Source organism: Meleagris gallopavo, chromosome 2 (genome assembly GCF_905368555.1).
Source record: "Meleagris gallopavo chromosome 2, MGAL_WU_HG_1.1, whole genome shotgun sequence".
In the NCBI taxonomy this organism is placed as follows: Eukaryota; Metazoa; Chordata; class Aves; order Galliformes; family Phasianidae; genus Meleagris; species Meleagris gallopavo.
Window position 1 is genome coordinate 33,662,050 of NC_139405.1, and position 20,405 is coordinate 33,682,454.

General features: G+C 42.8%; 1 protein-coding gene across 1 annotated transcript in view; it reads right to left on the reverse strand.

The window, feature by feature from the left end:
• KIF26B (kinesin family member 26B) overlaps nucleotides 1–20,405 on the reverse strand; it is a 279,410-nt gene that overhangs the window by 15,570 nt on the left and 243,435 nt on the right. Inside the window, exons 11-12 of the mRNA XM_085219592.1 lie at nucleotides 10,344–10,506; nucleotides 5,747–9,188 (exon numbers count right to left, since the gene is read on the reverse strand). Of these exons, the coding sequence (XP_085075718.1) occupies nucleotides 5,747–9,188; nucleotides 10,344–10,506 (3,605 nt within the window). The remainder of the gene's footprint in view (nucleotides 1–5,746; nucleotides 9,189–10,343; nucleotides 10,507–20,405) is intronic.

Here is a 20,405-nt window from a genome sequence, read left to right on the forward strand (position 1 = left end):
TCCATCTTTAAAACCAATCCAGCAGTGAAATCCAGAGCACAGAGGCAAGACCAAAACAGGCATTCTAATTGCAGATAATTATTGGCATGTCTTAACAATCTGTCTTTTTATGAAAGTGTTTAAAATCATGTAGCAATTTGTTCTACTTTGGTAGCAAAACTCAGAACTGCAAAAGAGCCGCAAGGAGTCATGAAACTTTACTGCAAAAGCAATAAACTGCTGCAGCAAGAAACTTTAATTATCTACAGGCAGACAGGTTACCTGTGCAAAGAAGATTAAAGCACAGACACACACACAGAGGCAAATCCTATCCCGGACAGGTAGGAGCACGGTCCTGCAGATGCCAGGAAATACAACTAACTGCAGCTCAGGGCACACATTCAAACATCAGGAAGCCAGCATTTGGAGACCTTGGCTTTCCCCAGTCTTGTTCAGACTTGGCCTTACCAAGCCTTAACAACAGCGTCCCTTAATTTTTTGTTTCCCGGTGCTCTGCTTCCAGTGTTCAGAAAGGCTAAAGTGGCCAAGAGCAACCCCACACAGAAGCCCTTTACAAGAACTCTCTCCTCTGGGCCTTGACTTTTTTTTGGCAGTGCCTCCTTCCCACACAAACCACCTCTTCCTCCCATGTCTTTGACCTTCACTGCCACGTTGCACTGCATGCCGGCTGCTCTCCCAGATTGCCTGGACACAGAGCACAGCCCTGCTTTACCCTGCTGCCATCAGTCAGACTCAGGCTCAGCTCCGACAAACCTCAACTGGAGAGCACAGAAATTAAAGGAGAGAATCTCCCAGGCAGAGGAGGCTCTGGGCTCAGCAGAGTGCTGCAGGCAATGACAACAACAGCCCCTGTGCCTCACCACATGTCACATGTACTGGGGCTCTCTCAGGCACCTGAGCCTGCTCCCAAAAGGAACAACAAAGCAAACAACCTCGGGAACATCCCTATATTTTCCTCTGAAAGCTTTATCTTCTAGCACCTTGTCTCAGAGCCCCTCCCCTTCTTTCATCCCCAGGAGATGCCTTCCGGCAGATCTGGCAGTCCCAAATCCTCTTCAAGACAGGGCAAAAGGCACAAGCAAGGCATCTGAGCACATTGCATGGGAATGCAAATGGCCTGGCTATGCTGAGTAAACCTAATTAAAACCTGGGCTCTTGCACAGCTGCTAGCTTAGAGCTGATGGGATCACACACCTGGAAGCAGCAGCAAAGCTGTATGGCTGAAAGCACCCAGTCCTGTTTTGCATTGAGAGCTTTTCCACAAGGCCATGATCTAGTTTTGTGAGCTGGTTACAGACAATAGACGTTACACAGGCTGCTCAAGGTGACAGAGCGAACCAGCAGCACCATTGGGAACACAATACAGATCTTGCAAGTCCTTACCTACCGCCCTGCCTGCCTCCTGCTCATCTCTGTTGTGTTCCCAGGGTACAAATACAGCTTGGTTAAAATGGAGTTAAGCCTGAATGCACTTCCTGATGACACAAGAGAGTTTGTGCTATAAAAGCATCCTTGTCATTGCCTTTCCATGGAGCAGCATGAGGCCATTGCACTTGAAATTTCTGAGGTATTAAAAAATAATATATAATTGGTGCTAGTGATGACTGTGCTGTAATACTTCAGTGCTCTGCTCAAGACAGCATTGCCTCCCTGAGAGAGAGACTCAGAGCCAGGAAAATGGCTGAGACGCGGATTGTTTCCTACAGAAAAAACGCTCACAGAGTGAGCAAATAAATGGGAGCAAATACAGTTGCACAGATGCATCCGAGTGGAGAGGGGGGAGGGACTGCCACAAAAAATAACAGATAAAACCCTCCTCTCTGGTGCTCAGAAAGGGCAAGGGAGGATGTGCAGCCAAGTCAGTCAGGGTTGAGGTTAGGAGTCAAAGGTGCCTGCAATTTAATCCTGGATCTGACTGTCACTTAGTGGAGGCATTGCGTAAGTCAGTAAAGCCCTCTGCCTTGATTTCTGCACCTGTAAAATGGAGTCTAGAGTAATATGTGCAACACAAGGTGGATTAAAGGGTGGCTGCACAAAGCTTTGAAATATACAGTGATCTATCAGGGCTAAATAGCTCTGTTCTTGCTGTAAGTGGTCACTTACGTCGGTAACTGCTGATGCTGCATTATAGGACCAATGTTAAAAGCTACAAAGACAGAAATGTTTATGAAAATAAAAGGTTACTTCAGGGGGAAGGCTTAAGTGGTTCATGATATATACACATGATTTTCAGTAGATATAAGAATATATGGGCTAATAATTGGTGTGAGGTTTTTTTGTTTTTTGTTTTGTTGTTGGTTTTTTTTGTTTGTTTGTTTGTTTTACTTTTGTTTACACAGCACTGGGCTGTCTGTGAATTGTACACATACCCATGTAGAGCCCAAGATTTAACCTAGGGCTACACTGAAGGATATAATCTAGCTTTATCTTTCAAAAGCTGTCAATGTAGGTCTGATGCTTCATGTATGACAATCAGCACAGAAGCACCTACACATAAAAATAATGCACTTAAAAGCATTGAAAGACAAGATCTTAATCTCAAGAAAAAAATGATGTCTCCCCAATGTGTCAGAACTTCAAAAGTAATTGCGGGATCTGACAGGGCTGCTGGTGATTCTGCTAAAGACTCTTTATAGCTCCTTTTAAAGGGGCTTTGGGCTGATTCATGATGATCATGTCTGACAGCTAGCATTTCTGCTAATAATAATCATAAATAAAGTGGACAAGGTTGCCTGACCTGAAATGAGCATATCTATAGTGCCATATCCATTACAGCACAGTGGATCTGTGACTGCAAATCAGGAAAGGTCCAATGCTCTTGACACTATGTATTAAAATAATATCCATCTTTCAAGAGCTCAGAACCTTTGTATGCTATCGTTTTCATTAAAAAGTGTTCCTTGTGAGAGATCATTCAGATGAGAACAGACTTACAGACAGGAGAAATTACGGAGGATAAAAGATTGCAAACCTTTGCATATTTTTTTGTTTATTATGCAATAAAAATATGTTTGCAAACAACTCTATTCTTCCTTATATCTCAGATCCTCCTTCATGTTCTCCTGCATTGAGGTAATAATCCCGATTTTATGCCATCATAAATCTGCTGACATGTGAAAAATTATACTATTATCAAACACATCAAAACAGAATTATGATATTACTGCTGCAGAATGAAATTCAAACTGGAGCTGGGTTACAAGAAAGTGAAGGATTATGAATTTCTGGGCAGTGGTTTGCTGCTACAGATATAGAAAGTAATAAATATCTTTTTTTTTCATTTGCATTAAAAGAACTGGTTCCTCTTAGAAACACAACTCACTCAATACAGGAATTGCTTGCAAATATAGGGAATCACTCTCAAAAGCAAAATAACAACAACAACAACAACAAAAAAAATGCTTGCAAACTCTCCACATCAGATGACAGACTCAATTAAGAGAGAAGCTTTGCACATACTTTGAGGGATGTCAACATGCCACGTTTTGCTGTGCCTACCAGAACAGGCATCTTGCAGGGATGGCTATGCACAGAAAAAGCTCTATCACAGAGGTTAAAATCCAGCAATGGTAAACACCTGCAACATTGCTGACAAGGGAGAGAGGAACTAAGCCAAATAGAAATTAGACTGAATGCATACATTTGTCAGTTAGAGAGAAAGTTGTACTTAATGAAAAAGGTCAGATTTTACTTAGCAGTAAAAAAGTGGCAAAGCTGAGATTGTCCACGTTCCTTGCTAAGGAAAGCTTCCTGCTTGACTACCGTTACATACCTGCACTGCATGACAAATCACCACCACTGTTCGGCCAGGTAGGATCAAAGCTGGCTAGATCCAAGGGAGGGGGGATAGTCTTGTGTTTGATATGGACGAATCTACACTGCAGTTTTCTATGCTTTCCCTCACTTGCAGAGCTGCTCTGCTTTCACAGAAATTGTTATTTTTTTGCATCTATTCCTGGTTCAAATTTTGTTGAAAATCACCATCTGTGGCATAAGCTAAAGAAAGGGAAAGTGACCCTTACAGAGCCTACTGCAGATGGATTTCTCTCAAGAATGGTTACTGGATGCCTTTAACTGTCTCACTATCAAAGCAATGGGAAAGCAAAAGACTCAATTTTTGCCACAGAATCCAAAGAAAAGCAAATGTCCTATGGAAAAAGTCCGTATCATATGGGCAACTTCTCCACAGCACACAGTCAGTTGACAGTACACTCCCAGCATTCTGTGTGGTCAGCTTTGGATTCCTTTTCCACAATATACAAAATCATCCTTCTTTTTCTTGCAAGTTACCATTAAGAAGTTTATATTTGAAAGGAGCTGTTAGAAGAGCAGCTCATTAGAAAGAGGAAAATTAAGTTATTGCCACATATGCAGAAAGGATAGAACAGAGTCTTTCTCATAGGATGCAGAGTTAACATCAGGAAGATTATTTCATCACTTGGCCTTTGCTTTGCACAATGTAGAGTGACTTTCAGATGTATCCTCAAACAGGTATTATCAGACATGTACTTCTGAATATAGTTTTAATTATGTTGTTCGTTGTGTTCACATCTGTGTTGCACATGTTCTTCCTGCTACTGCAGCAAAAGCTTAAGAAAAGAGAAGGTAATGCCTCACTCATTTCATTCATTCTAAATGAATCCCAGAGGTAAGTAACCCAGCAAGTGAGAATGGCTTGTGAATTAGGAACTCTATGAGAATTACACATTTCTGCAGCCAGAGCTACTGCAGAATATGCAGCCACTGATATTTTAAATACTGGTATATACCCGTTCCAGTATCTATATGCATTTTTTTAAAAAGGAAGTTGGTTAGGCAGAATTTACGCTTCTGGTTGGGAAAACAGAACTCAGAAAAAAAGTGGGGTGAACAGCTGATGGATGTTCCTCATCCCTTTCCTGCAAACCTATGAAACACTATTGTCCTGGTGAGAAGTACAAGCTGCAACACCATGGACTCCTGGCATGGACCAAGAGGCTCTTGCTATCTGATTAAAAAATGTAGTAAGAAAGCTACTGGGGATTCTGATCCTCTCTGTGATGAGTAACTGCTCTCAGACTTGCAAGTACTTTAAAGCAACAGTGCCCATATTTATAATATTACTAGTATAACTTATTAATAATAAAATTACTTGGAGAGGAAGGACTTGTAACTCAAAAGTTAAAACCCAACAGACTCAGCGGCAGGATATGATCTTTCAACAGCATGGGCATAACTTTGTTCCATCTTCTTAAATGGGTGGGAAGAAAGAAGTGACAGATCCAGCGGCAGGGCATCTTGCACCTTTTGGGCATTCATAGGGCACAAGGAGCAAAAGGGAGCACTTAGCTGCTGTTGAGCAGGACTCTGGCCTTGTGTTTCTGAACCACACGTGTACCAAGAGAGGAGTCTTTGTCCAAAGTGCTTGAGGGTAACAATTACATTTCATCACCTCATAAAGGCATCTTTTTGGAATCAAATCAGAAGAATATTTGTATAAATAAATACTTAATTGCAACTAGCAACGTGAAATAACTGCAGAGATAAGCGTTCTGTTAATGTGAAATAAACCTAAGTGAAATGAGTGGTAGGCTCAACTGCATATGCAATGCAAACACTGACATTTGTGCACTTACCTGGGCCTCTCATCTCTGCTGCAAACACAGCTGGCACTGATCTACTAGCCTGTCTTCAGGAAAGGCCTCCCCACCATGAAGCAGTTAGCTGCTTTGGTCTGTTTTCCCCTTTCACATCACTTCAAGCTTACCCGTGGTTGATCGTTTCTTCGGTGTTTTGAGACTCCGGCACCTGCCGCTGGCTGAGCTGCTGTTCTCGCTCATGGAATCTTGTGCAGAAGAGGCGCTCCCTGTTGCCTCGCTGTCTCTCATCATGCTCTCATAGCCGCTGCTGCCGCCGCTGTGGTAGAACAGGGCAGTCTTCCCCATGGCGGGGGGCAGCTCCCCGCTCAGGACACTGCTGTTGTCACTCCCATGACCACTGCTGCAGCGATGAGGTTTCCGGGGAGGAGTGATCTTGCTGTAAGGAGATGGCAGCACATGAACTGCTGGCTTTTCCTCTCCGTGAAGGCCACCACGCTCATCTGCTTCTACGTTTCCTCGGAGCTGCAAGCCTCTCGAGCTGGCACTGCCTTGGAGCAGCTCTGAAATCCGTCCATTGACAGCCCGAAGAGGCAACTTAGAAGCAAGGCTAGAGCCTCGGTTTCTGCTGAGGGACTGTGTTGACCAGGACATATTCTTCCCACTTGGAGGCAAACTGGAACTCTGCCCAACAGACTGAGGCAGAGACTTGGTTGAAAAGCTGAGTGTTTTTGTAGCAGAGGCAGACAGGCTTCGGGCCTTGGGACTTGCCAACAGGAGCTTGCTGACTGCAGAGATCTTTGACTGTCCGGCTTTTGGCGAGGCTCCTGCAGACTGGGAGAGAGCTGAGTTGGTTGGTGAGGACATGACACTGCGGCTGACGCTTCTTCCAGTCCTAGGCATGGTGGTGTCTTTGCCAGGGTTCATTTTGGAGTTCATAGAGGACAGGCTTTCTGCTCTCTCCAGTGACAGACACTCATAGTGACTTCCTGTGGACCTTCCAAGGGAGTTGGTCCTGCTGGCGAGCTGCTCCAGCTTGGCACTGAACAGCTTGCTGCTGCTGTTGTTGCTGCTGTTGTCAATGCCAGGGCCCTTTGGTTTGGCATTCAGCTCCTCGGGGAAGCTGGCCTGGAAAGGCGTGGGCTGGCCAGAGGGACTGCTGGTGGTGCTGCTGGTAGCACTGTGCTGGGGGCTGGCTCTGTTCTTCTGATCCAAACTTGACTTTCTCACTGGAGGCAGAGGAGGTGTCCCTTTGGGGCGAGTGAGGACACAATGTTTGGGAGAGGCCATTTTTTTGTCTAGGCTGGCCTTAGAAAATTGGGTGTGGGCAGGAGAAACAACTCCATTGCTGTCAGAGGCAGTAGAATGGAAGTGACTATCAGACTCCTCTGGCTTGCTTGCCTTTGGAGGCAGCCCTCGAGGGAGGCTGCCACCCTTCAAGCCATCACTGGAATGAACGGGACTCTGGATTGCAGAGCCAGATGCTGCCATCTCACACCCATCCACAATCCTCTTCAGACTATCACATCCTGGGGAGACAGAGGCATCCCCGCTGCTGCTGCTGCTGCTAAATCTGTCTGCTGGAGACTGCTTTGTGCTCTGCTCAGATTTGGCTGAAACTGTGGTCATGTCACACCTTGACCCATCACTGCTCCCAGAGCTGTCATTTTTTACATCATCCTGTCTCTTCAGCCAAGGATCTTCAAATTTGATATCTTTTTTAGCATTGGGTTCTTTCCCCTCATGGGGATGAGCAACCTTTGGGTCCGCATTTACTGCCGATACAGCATCATCAGTGTCTTGCGCTTTGAAGGAATTAACAGCAATACATGGATAAACAGTAATGTTTGTCTTCATTGGGAAGTAGCCCTCACAGCTGTTGAGGCTTGCAGTGTTTTTAATTGTGACAGTAGTTTTCCCTAGAGCTGATATTTTACAGCCTTTGATGGGTGGCACTTTGCTGAAAGCTTGCTCCCCCATTTCTGACAATATAAGCATGTTGTCGGTCACTGGCTTCTGTTTGTCACCTACACAAATCATGCTGGCGCTTTGTATGGTGCTTGCAAACTCAGAGACAGGAGGTTCTGCCATTGCTTCTCCATGCCCATAGCATGCCTGGGCAATGAAACTGTGGCATGACTGTTCACCGTCACTTCCTGTGCTCATTTCACTCAACCATGAGCTGATAGATGAGCGTCTGCTGCCATCATCCTGGGACTTGTCATCCAGGCCCAGCTTTGGAAGTGGAAGGAACTGTGTGATGCTGACCTCAGACACAGGAGCTGCACTGGAGTAACATTCAAGATCTTCAGATATGCTGCTGATAATACTGACTGGCCTAGACCCAGAGGCCAAAGCCTGCACAGAGCAGTCACTGTTAAAACTGATGATACTGGTTGGGCGCCCATTGTCAAGGACCCCACTAATGGTTAGCTCTTCTACAAGGGTGAACACCAGCTCGTCCTCCCCATTCAGTTCCAGTGGCTGCTGCACAGTCACCATAGTAGTGCTTAGAATCTCCTTCTTAGATTCAGGAGAATGGTTTTGTTGCTGGTCTTCATTGAGCATGGTCTCTTCAAAATCCCCATTGCTGGAAGACACTGACTTCTTCATGATCTGAGGGCTCATTCCTGCAGGTGGAGTTCGTATTTCTGGCTGTAACAAAGATTCAGTAGATGTCATCTCATTGTCCTTACTCAGGGAAGCTGGTGGGGGTGTGGTGCTGGGAAGAACTCCTTTTTGTGTATAGACTTTGCACCTCTGGGAAGGAGAAGTTGGTGGCTTGTACTCAGATGTCTTGGAGAGGCTCGCAATGCCAAGCCGGGGTGAACCCATTGGCCTTGGTTTCCCTTCCACAAAGCCACAGGTGTTGAGACCTTCTCTGCTGCTCTGCAAGCTGGTGCTGTGTGCTAACTGGCAAGAGCTAAGCTCTTTACTAGAGCTGCCTGTTACACTCCTGGGAGAAGGAGGAGTAGAAATATTAGTAAGACCTCCAGAAGGAATGGGGGAGTGATTTCTCTTAGTTTTGCTGGGGGTTGCATTTATATTTTCCTTGGCTTCTCTATCAGGATGCTGACATTCTGGCATCGTATCTTCCTTATCTGACTCTGGTAAGTGACTAAGCTCTGCGAGTTGGCTTGAGACAGAGCACTTAGACATCTGGTCTGAGCTAAATTGAGCAGGCATCTCTTCAAAGGGAAATTTGTTGGTCTCTTCACTGCCATCTATACAATCCAACCTCTCCTGGAGCTCTGCAAAGGTGTTGCACTTCAGGCAATCTCTTTCAGACGTGCTGGGCCCTGATTCACTACATTCTTCCAGCCTGCCCTCATTTTTGGTCTTCTGCAGTGCAGGAACTATAGGAACAAAGTCAGGGGGACCTTCGTTATCTGTCAGTTCCTTATCAGAAAGGGCAGTGCCATTGGGGCCAACATAAATCACTGTGTCACAGGACTGCTCACTGCTGGATGAATAATCAGGATCACTTGATAAATGCAAAATAGGGAAGTCTGGGTCAACGGTGTTTCTAGAATGGAAAGGTCTCAGCTGGGTTGGCCGACGCATCCTACCCTCCTCACAAGAGCTCTCTCCTCCAGAAGAACTCGATGTGTACTGCAACATCAGAGAGACAGAGATCATGATATCTCAGAATTGCAAACAGCTCCTTGCACAAACTGTATGCATACACAAAAAATGATATATCTAAACTGGGAAATCTCTAAACAAAGACACAGAACTCTGAAGATCCTTATATCCAGTCTTACAGCAAACAAACAGCAGTGTTCAACAGAGTACCCAATGCCCCAATTCTAAATGTGCCACAGTCAGTCATGAGGTTTCCAAAAAAATAATGTACTGAATAAATAGATCAGGAGTGCTCACCTAATTTAGACCAACCAAATAAACTGATTATTTGCCAAAGGCATTCCTATTTTTGTGTGTGAACAGGAACAAGAAAACTCATTACAGAAATAAAGCACAGAAAATAAAGATAGTCCCTTTTGGTCATAATGCCAATGTGTGAAGTTGTATAATATGTTTAAGGGAGTCCTTCAGTACACACCGCAGGGATGGTGTGTGAAATGAATCCCTTCACAGGGACACATTGCTGTAATGGTGTGTGGAATTAATCCCTTCAGTTGTCTCTCTTCAAAGTTTTTTTCAATCCATAGACTGTCAGTTTAAATCAAACATTCACTGGTTGTACGCAGTTCACGTTGCAAGCTATACAGAAGGAACCAGGACTCCATAAGCATGGAATTAGATATAGCCCACCATCACTTTACTTCTTGGAAAATCTATCACTCATATTTAAAGGCAGTCAGAATAAACGGGGCATCAGTGCAGGCAATGGACACAATGTTTTGCATTCATTTTGCTTCTACTCTCTGTGAGAAGCACAGAGAATCTAACTCTTCATTAAACCCAATTTACTGTACAGTGGTTTCATTCCTTATTATTTCATTAGCACTAAGAACATAACTGAAGATTTACACTCTCACCTATATCAATAAATGAGGCCAGCTTAAAAACCTGTTAAGACATATATGTTTGAAAGCGCTCCTCTATTTGATGCTGAAGCATTTACATTCCCCTGTCTCTGCTATGTGCTCTGAGCCACTCACCTAGGACAAGGTACATACAACCTTTGCACTTTGGAATTGGTTCCTGATTTTGCTATATGTCTTGCTGCCCCATCAAGGACCTTTTGGGGTCCTTCCTGCTTCCTCTTCCAGCACTATAAGAAGGAAGTTATACGTGTCTTACCTTAGTTTTCTTTTTCTTCATCCTGAGGACTCTGGATGCAATCTGGATGGTGGACAGCGTCTCAGCGTAGTTCCCCGCAGTGGCTGAAATGTGAGCTATCATTGTGGTGCGGCAGTTCATATTCCCCAGGGACTCTCGAAGCAACATGGTGAGCTTGCTGTCTCTGCAAAATAAAATGAATTAAGGCTGCATTAGCCAGCGAGGTTTCACTTTGACCATCATGATGTGACTTGTGTCTCAGCAAAATTTTTTCTCCTTTTTTTTAATGGAATTCTAATTAGTTCTGTTCCACAGATTTGCACTATCCTGTATCTGCAGCTGAGCTTGCTGGAAGACTCTGGACTACAACTTAAAATTCTTTTATGTTCCCAGTTCCCCTTCTATGTCTTCATCTGGTCTCATTCCTTCAGCACTGTTACCACTGGTGAATACAGAACAGCAGACCAGCATTGCAGACTAAGGAGTTACTGCAGAAGATGGCAAAGTGCTACCCTTTTCCAGTGTACAAGCAGACTCTGAACGAGCTCCAGTAGGCAAGAGTGTAGTGGATTAGATTAGAGGACCCAAAGGTTCTGTTGCCTTCTGGGGCCCTGTGTAATTCAATAATGCTGCTACTTAAATCAATAAAATAACTTTGGATTATATTGGTGAAATACAAGCCAGTCAAGCCTTAAGACTTCTCACAACTGTTCTTTCATATTAGATCTTTTCTTCTGCTGAAGTGGGAATTAAATTTTCTGTTCTTGCAGTTTACTCTACTGTTCAGAACAGGATAGTTTTTGAAATGCTGATGCCTTACTGTGGGGCTGTCTGTGACTAGACTAAGAATTGGAATCGCCAAGCACAACAATTCTAATAGCATGATGATGCATATGTAATACCACTTTTGTGTGGTATTCATCTAATCCTGTAGTCAAAAATGCACAATATATACATTTAAGGGATCTTTAACCATGAGGAGCACAAATAAAATAGCTGACCAGTTGGGAAATGGTATCTTCTTGAAGAGAGCCTCTCCTGCACTTAAGGTTATGGATAATAGTTACACATGGCTCAAAGCAAAGACAACAGCCTGATATTTACTTGTGCTTGATAAACTGCATACAGCAATTTCTTCCCGACAGCAATACTATCAATGGCTTGGGATTAGATTTTTGTGGGTCACTGTTCAATCTCTGCTAATATTTATGGTGCATGTTTGCCCTTAGTCTTGCATTTAACATTCCCAGCTCATGGGAATTCTGCATAAAGCTGCAACCTGTGGGAAATTAACCTATATCCACTGGATAGGACTGCTAGACAAACATCAGACTTCTTGAATCTCTCTTTTTAATTGGGTAAATCACAGCATTTGGGATTGCATATTTTGTTGCATTTAGCATCTAGGTGGGGCATATAGCTCTAGGAGAGCCACACTGCAGTGAGCTGATGCTGGCTCATAAAATGTGCTACTGCTGAGCTTTATAGTACTTGTGATTTCAGCTAGGCTAGCAATACTAGATGGAAAATATTTTCTATTTCACAATTTTTGCTTCCTTCTGCTCCAGACACACTGAAGACAATCTGGCAGCTTTGAGAAGCAAGCAAACATCCACAAAGACTACAATGAGACAGCCTCACTCATTTCTCTTGTGACCTAAGGCTGCTTTGAATCCACAGATCCCGAGTTAATAGGCTGCTGTACCTCAGGTTAGTGGCCCTCCTTTCCATCAAGGAATAATTAAGATGTCAAATTTTGTACATCAGTTGCTGCCACTCCGATGCAGAGTTACATGGAAATTATAAACATCTGTACAGAAATCAATAACAAGCCTTTCATTTGCTAGTGCTTCTATCACAGCAAAACAGGAGTCGACGGGGGAAAGGGCAAAAGAATGCATTCTGAACATGTAGATCTCCTGAGAATACATAACCCATGCAGCCATAACCCATCAGCACACTGCGGTGCAGCTCTCCTAAAGCTATATGCATTATGAATATGAAATAATCTGTCCCATCTGCCTTGCATTGAAATACATGCGTGCGAGAAGATAGATGATACCGAGGAAATTCTTATTCTGTAATTCAAATGCTGTGACATCTATTAGAAAGAAACTAAAGGATGGATTTTTTTTAAGAATTAAAGCAAGAAAATTAGCAGCAAAAAAGTCCAGCCAATACTGATTTCTAATGTCAGAGTTTCCTTCAATACTGCCTGTATCTGGACTATCAGTGTAACTTTGGATATACACAAAATAACTTGCCTCCTGTCAGTATTATACATTGAGGAATAAAACAAGGAGGAAAATTTTAATGATCATATATTTTTGACAGTTTTAGACATTGTCTTAAAACATTCACCTGCTCATGGTTCACTGATGTCTCACTATAGCCCCTCCTGACTCCTAAGGAAAGACTAAAAGTCAAAGGGAACATAATAATACAGATGTGCGGCTTAGTAACTATTAATTTTTAACTCATTCTAGCCTCAGCAAATAAAATTATTGATATTTTGGATATCTCATTGAAATTAGCTTGTCATACAGTGTGAGACATGAAGTAAATGCCTTGCTCTTGCGAGTGCTGACATGGCATTTCTGCATGAAAAAGAAAATTATTTCATTAGGTCATTTGTGAGCTGGTACTTGCAAAAGCAAAATTTCCTGTGGAGCCACAAGCTTTACAAAGGGAAGGTCTGGACTAAAAGAGCTTTGAGAGGGAAGAACATTTTTTTTATCTTCTGCCCATGCAAAACAAACTTAGGCATAGGAAACATAGAAGAGCTGCTGTTTCTGGGTGCATGTTGCTCATGCACCAATTTCTTTGTAGCAAATAGGAGATCTTCAGGGATGCATTACAAATAGAAATGATCCAATTGTGTTCTGCACTAAGAGAAATGAAGTGATATGCCAGAGCAGCACACCGACCCCATTTTATACATCTTTCTTCTTCTTAAATGTAGTTCTATCTCATCCACTAATGTTTTTATAGTTTAGGAAATTTATTGTAATTCCTTGTGAGTTTAGGAATAAAAAACACAGAGAACAGCGCCTGAAGGCGAGGACAGAAAAATGCCGCACCTCATATGCCAAAGCCTTTATGTCCGCAAACCCATTCTGCAGCCTTTTCAGTATTTAAAGGTTATTTGATTTTTCTACCTGCAGCATTTAGTCAAGCAAAATACATTGCCCCTACTTGTAAACCCTTCCTAGCCATGGTGTCCTTATATCACCATGGCTACACTAAAACACTGCTAACTATTTCCTATGTTCCACACAGACTAAACTCCAAAATAAACTACACAAAGCTTTATCTTTGGAAAAATCCAGAGGCAGGAGCCCTGGGGAAAGAAAGCTACACTCACATCTCTAAAAAGAGTGTCAGTAGTTATGGTACAAAGAAGAAAGAAAGGAAGAACTGTGCAGATGCCAGGCAGAAAGGTTCACTTCATCCCATGAAGTAGCAGCTGTCTGTGCTGAAAGGACGAGGGGAAGTTGTCTCTTCTCCAGGCTACTCTCTTATCCTCACCCTCTCACTTTACAGCAGACCCTTGAAGACCCATATTACTGTCTTCTGTGTCTCTCAATAGCTACTATTAAGGATCCCTAAAAGACATTAAATCTCCTAAAAAGAGATATGTGCTGCAGTGTGCACAGTGTTTTCTATTTCTTGTCTTCTGAGACAGCCATGCAAACTGGGGATCAATGTAAATTAGTATTTTCGCCTGCTCAACAAGAAGAAAAAAAAAACATATACCTCAAAGCTCCACATAAATATATTTGTATTTTCCTTCTTCACAATTGATTAATTATACTCAGATTCAAACAAAATAGAATTGTATATCAGAAGAATGAAATACTCAAGATCATGACAGGTTTGTTTGGACAATGCCTAAATCCCACTTGTCTGTGTGCATTAAGACTATGTCTTTTAATTTCACAACTGGATACCAATCTTCCAGTAGACCCCTGCCTCAATCCCTGCACAGGATAAACAGTGCTCACTGAACAAGAAATCATTCAGTCTTTCATTTAATCTCTCTCTTTTAATGTGTGGACTTGTGCTTTGCCTACTGTTAGGACTAAACAAATGCAGATCTGTAACCAGAATGATTTATTTCTTCAAAGGCCTTTCCTTTTTCTTTCTTGTGGAGCTCATCAATACAATTTCTGGTGAATGCCTCTGAGGAGAAGTATATAATCCCCTGTTAACACCTGCTGCACTAAGTATAGGTGTTCGGTTTGAAGCACTGATCTTTCAGAGTATTGAGCATTATACAGTCTTTCATATTCAGTGTACATCTTCCTTTGACTTCTGGTGCAGAGAAAATGAGAAAGCTGGTTCTCAGTCTGGTCACTCAGCAAACCAAAAACAGTTAACAGTCCACCTACAAACACTAGGAATGCATTAGCAGAACCAGTTCTGATGGCAGTACCAGCTCCCATTGTAATACCTCCCCCTTCTCTTCCACACTTCCAATTTCTGTACGCCTTCCAGCTCCAGTTACAAGTCAGGGTGGAGTTTATTGATGACAACCACACCCCAGTACTGTCTTGACTCATCTCCAAAGCAGGTCCTTCATTTGCCTTTATAAGATGCTAATTTTACAGGGAAGTGTCCTGCAAAAAAAAAACAAAACTCATATGCATAGCTCATGAGGCCAAAGTAAGTCTGCTAACACAACCTTATTTCTGGCATTTCCTGCCACTGTAGTACTTAATTTCACAACCTCAATGTTCTTATATATTTTATGTAATTTTATGTGGATTTATGTCTACACTTCACTGAGATATCAACAGGCTCAGAGCCTTCTGGTGTATTAAAAAGCCTCAAGTGCTGAACTAGCCAACCAGCTGCCACTTTTGTAGAGACAAGCAATAGAGCAGGAGGAGGTGGCTCACAATTTACCTTGAAGTATTGCTAGCATTTGCTGTTGGTGAGGGATGGTGAAGTTCCGGAGTACTGCAATCCTTTCCTGCGCTACAGAATTTTGCTCTCACGTACTCACATCCTTTTTGCCTTTTTGTCATCAGACAATCCTTTTCCCTCCTATCAGCATTTTCCTGGGGCTTCCCTGATTCATCCTTCTTCAGTCTAAGTCCCACACTATGATTTTCACCCTGAGCTCCCTACTGAAGTAGCCCAGCACTGCTCCATTTTATCCTACTTTGGCCTAACTACCTGCACCTGTCTTTGCCAGTGTCCAGCATCATTACTAGCTCCTCTCCCAGCACTGATTTTCTCTTTCCTCAACTCTTGCTCCTATTAATGTCCTTCACTGGTGCTGTATAACCATCAGGGTCCCTATCTCCACTTTCATCCCCTCATCTTCTCACTGATACCCATCGAAGGCACCCTATAAACCCCACATAATTTGGCATGCTCACTGCACTACTCTGCATGTGTGCAGGCTGGATGAGGGGGCACAGCTTGGACAGAGCCTTCTGACATCCTTCCACTGCATGACATGAAGAGTCCGTGTTGGTAATGTGTTCCAAATGTGCTCCACAGAGCAGAGGCAAACGATAATTGCTTTTGTTTAGGGCTTCAAAATAGAATTCATGAATGGAAATGAAGCAGGAAGAAAATGTTATGCTCAGCAAATTTGAAGGAATTTGCATTGCCCAGTATCTCTTTCTTTGCATGGGAGTGACAAGTACAGGGCTTTTCCACAAATGGAGGGATTGCTGGAAAGGAAGATCCAGCTCAAGTCTTGGAATCCCGATTTTGCTGTGGAGTTATTTAACCAATCCTATTATACACTTCACTAGATTCTTTTTTTTTTTTCTTTTTCAACTACCTTAAAGAAAATATTTTCCTCGTCTTCCCCTTCATCTCACCCCACTAGTATAAGGGTTTTGGCTATTTAATGGCAAAAGCAGAACTATCAGGAATAAACATAACACTCTCAAGAGGTAGAATGCAATATTATGAATAAGCATTGGGACATACAAGGGTGTGTGCTCGAGCTCTCTATTAATCGTACACCTTGGTGTCTTCCTAGGCACTTGGCCAAAAGAAAAATGTTGTCAACTCTCTCAAGGTGTTATTGTTACAGGATAAGACGATGTATGCCCTCAGGTGTCTTGTAATCTAATTATTTATAGAGGTATGTCAAAGGAAAAATCTCTGGAAGTATGGCAGTTAGTTTTGATCATAATGTCTTAACTCTGCTCCCTTGTGCTAATGCAGTGCTTTGTTCATAGTAATAAATGCTTGCATAATGAGAGAACCACATAAATACTCCATTTGCTTTTGGCTCTGATTGCACAGAAATAATCTCTAAAGAGGACAGTTCACAGCTTAAAAGATACAAAACCAAAATGGTATGTTACTAATGACTGAATTCAGGAAGAACCAGTATTGTTTGCTTAGCTACATCCTTCCTTTCTGTTAATAATTTTGATAGTAGGAATGAGGAAATAAGAGGAGTGTGTGTAGGCACAAGCAGAGTGAGGCCAAGGCGACTGAGAAAGCTCTTGGTGGAAATTTCATGTTGCAGAACAATCCTTGTGCATGAGATAGATGCACAAGACAGCATCTTTTCTTTCCTTTTACCAAAGACTGAAAACTAATAAAAAGATCATCCAAACACTCCAGCTGCTCTAACATCTTAAAATGACTGTCCCTCTGACCGTAAACGGACTTGTATAGAAGTTGCTCCCAGAGCTTCAAGAAACAGGCAAGAAGTAGCTTGTTACCGAAAAATGACATAGAAGTACCCCAGTGTAGAGGTTCTGCTGACTACTCTCAGCAGTTCATTTTTAGTCCTACACTAGACCTATCTCACAATAAAGCAGTTACTATCACAAAAGTTGCTCCTCTTTTACCTGTGCGAATTAAAGAACTCACATTTTCTGATACTTTCAGCCCAGGTCTGAGCTGCACATCTCTGTATCAGCCCCAAGGAAGCACAGAGAAAGATGGCCCCACTGCCTTCTCATTTCTGTCTTGTGCCAGCAGTAGAGCTGAACCAGTACGGGCTTCAATTAAATAATTAATCCAATGTGAGAAAGAAGTTCCTCACAGTCTTCACCACAGCAACATGAATGTCTGTGGTTTAGTACAGAAGAACTTCTCACTTTGGGAATACTGAACAAAGACATAACCCCTTATTTACAGGTCAACACGCTTCTCAGATGAGAGCTTAGAGATGTGAATGTCTTTGACACCACAACCAGAGCACATCTAAGGAGTGGGCAGCAGGGGAAGGCCTGCAAGGCAGCTCTCCAGAGACCACTGGCAGTGTCAGAGAGAGAACAGCACTTAAAATGGACTCCATCTCCAACTCCAAGCACAGAGCCAAACTTCATTCACAAGGAACCATTAAAAACATGCAAACAAAGCACAAAGATAAAAAGGATCCTACTGCTCTGTCTCATTACAGTGCCAGCTCCTCATAAATTCTCAGCTGAAAAACAGAAGCTCAATTAATCTAGGGAGCTAATTAGGCTCTGCAACTGTATGCTGAAGTTAAAGCCAGATTCCCCCAAAACCAACAATGCCAGTGGTTAGGAAAACCTGAACAGTAAACAGACTGTTATTTAGAGGAGAAAAAAAGATCCAGTTAAAACCAACATTGATACAGATTTTAAATAATTTAAAGACTTTGCATGTGACAAGGCTCTGCTCTAACCTGCACCAAAGTACACTCACAAAGGGAAAGAAAAAGCCTTCCTCCTTCTGTGCCTTTTCTTGTTTGGCTCTCCTATCTGGAAGCATTGCAGGTACAAGTTTGGCTTGACTTATCTCACTGAAGACATTTCTTTGCTTTCAATGGGAAAACAACAGTCATAGCCACTGCTGAATAGCCCCTGGGGGAGCTGAGGAGCCTGCCTGCCTCTCCTAGGCTGCTCATCCTGGGTACAGACAGCATGGAGAGTGGCTGGCCAACATCTGGTGCTATAGGGCAGTGACAGGGGAATAGGTATCCTTTCTTCCACAGCAAGAAAATATAGTGAGGACTTGTTTCATCTCCATCTTCTGAGGACAGGATCCAGAAGCCACCTTCACACCAGTCCCTGTGGGGGCTAACTGGGGAGATGATGGCCTGAGCACAGCAAGGAGACATCCAGCAAGTGCACTGGGATCTCTTCCCACCACTCAGCATCTTTACTGTCAGCACTGCTTCCTCCCAGCACCCATGGCCCTGCAGGGTTGAGCAGTGGTTTGCAGTATGGGCCCTTGCCAAAGGCTGCCATTTTCATGCATGGCCAGTTAATGCAAGGCTCTCCTTTCTGTATTCAAGAGGCTAAACAAGGGGGGTGTTTTTTGGAAAGCCTCAGATCCTGCAGTTCAGCTGCTGCCAGTGCCATCAGCAGAGGTGACATATGCTGAAGAGCTACCAGTGGTGACAGCCCCTGCAGAGAGGGCAGGGCAGCAGCCACCTCAGCTCTCATCTCAGTGCAAGCAACAAGCACATGTCCATCCAACCGACACGACCCTGTGTTATGCATGCCCCACACAGCTAGGCAAACATTTTGGCCAACAGAGCATGACAATTTGTTGGGGTCAGAAAGGCTGCTCACTGCTGCACACAGCGCTACCTGTTAGCTTGAGGAGCAAGCTACAGCACTGTGCCCTTTTCTTTCAGGGAGCGTTATGATTTCATATGTAGTGAGTGGAATACCAGGGTTATTTCCTCACACGAAAACAAACTTGAAATGTTTGTACTTGAACCATGAATATTCATGATCTTTTAGGAGGATTTCATAATTACTTCATTCTGGTTAGGCTCATTTGATCTGCAGCAGTGACAGCAGTAGTTTACACTCCCTCATCAAGATGCCACCATTTGGCAGCGTAAGCTTACCAGTTTCCTGTGCTGGAGAGCAGTTCTTATCCTAATTGCAATCCCAAATGGAGCTGTACCTGAAAATAAACTGACTGTTGTTCAGTTTTAGAAACCACTCCACTTGGAGCTACTGCTAGCACAAATGACATCTCCAGGAAATTAGAAGGTCACCTACCAAAATATCTTTCATTTTGATTAGGAAGATTTTATATGCCAGCCCCCAGCATTATTGTAGAGTGTGCACATTCCTGCACAGAATAGAAAGAAAACAAACAGCAGGTTTCACCTGTCACTAATATTATGAAAATTACACAATTCTAGAGATATTACACTAGAGATATTCCAGAAGAAAGTTAAATGCAAAGCTAATTCTGCCCACATTTCTGTGCATAAGCTTACCTCATAGCAATAAATGTTAAGCCTGTTGGCCAATTTCAAGAAACTCTGAGAAAACAGTTTAAAAGCCTCAAAGATACTACATCTCTGTAAGCTTTGCAAGAATTGATGGACGTGTGGATGGGTAGAAATCTTACCTGTGCTTCCACAGTGATAAGACTGAGACTCTTTAAACTCTAGCCTTGAACATACCAGATAGGGCACACACACAAGAGAAATTTCTAACCACAGGGACACTCAGCCAATATTTATAACTTTTTGGATTCCAAAACTAAGAGAGAAATTGTTAGACATGCGATTTTCTTAATGCTGATGATCTCAAAATCATTCATTTAGATCAACAGACTAGAAAATATGCACTCTCATGAAAGTGGGTCCTAGCTATAAACTTTCAAAACATGAAATTATGCAGAATGAAGTGAAAACATTGAATTAACAACATTAGCAAAATATACAGTCGGAGGCCTCAAGGCTTACTATCATCCCTGGTAATCAATTTATTAGCTCTTTAGAGTTCTTCTTCACATACAACTCCAAACTCTTTCACAGAGAAGGCTGAAACTGTTAAGCGCTTCTAAAAGATGCACTCTCTCTTTATTAGCAGGGAAGATGGACTTTGTTACAGCCAGATGATGCTCTTGCGATAGGAATAAAGAAGGTGAAACAAGTTCCCAAACGGGAGAAATTTTATGTGCCATTTTCCATTTATCAGTTGGGGAACAACACATGCAAGTTGCTCAACTCCAAATCATCTAGGAGTTCAGGATTGATAATTTGGAATACTGTATTGGCATGTACAGGTAATAAGTGCAGATACTAGACACCTGCAAAATTCTACCAAAGGCAGCAGTCTGTGCATGCTATTTTCCAAAAATCCGTGTAAATAACAAGGT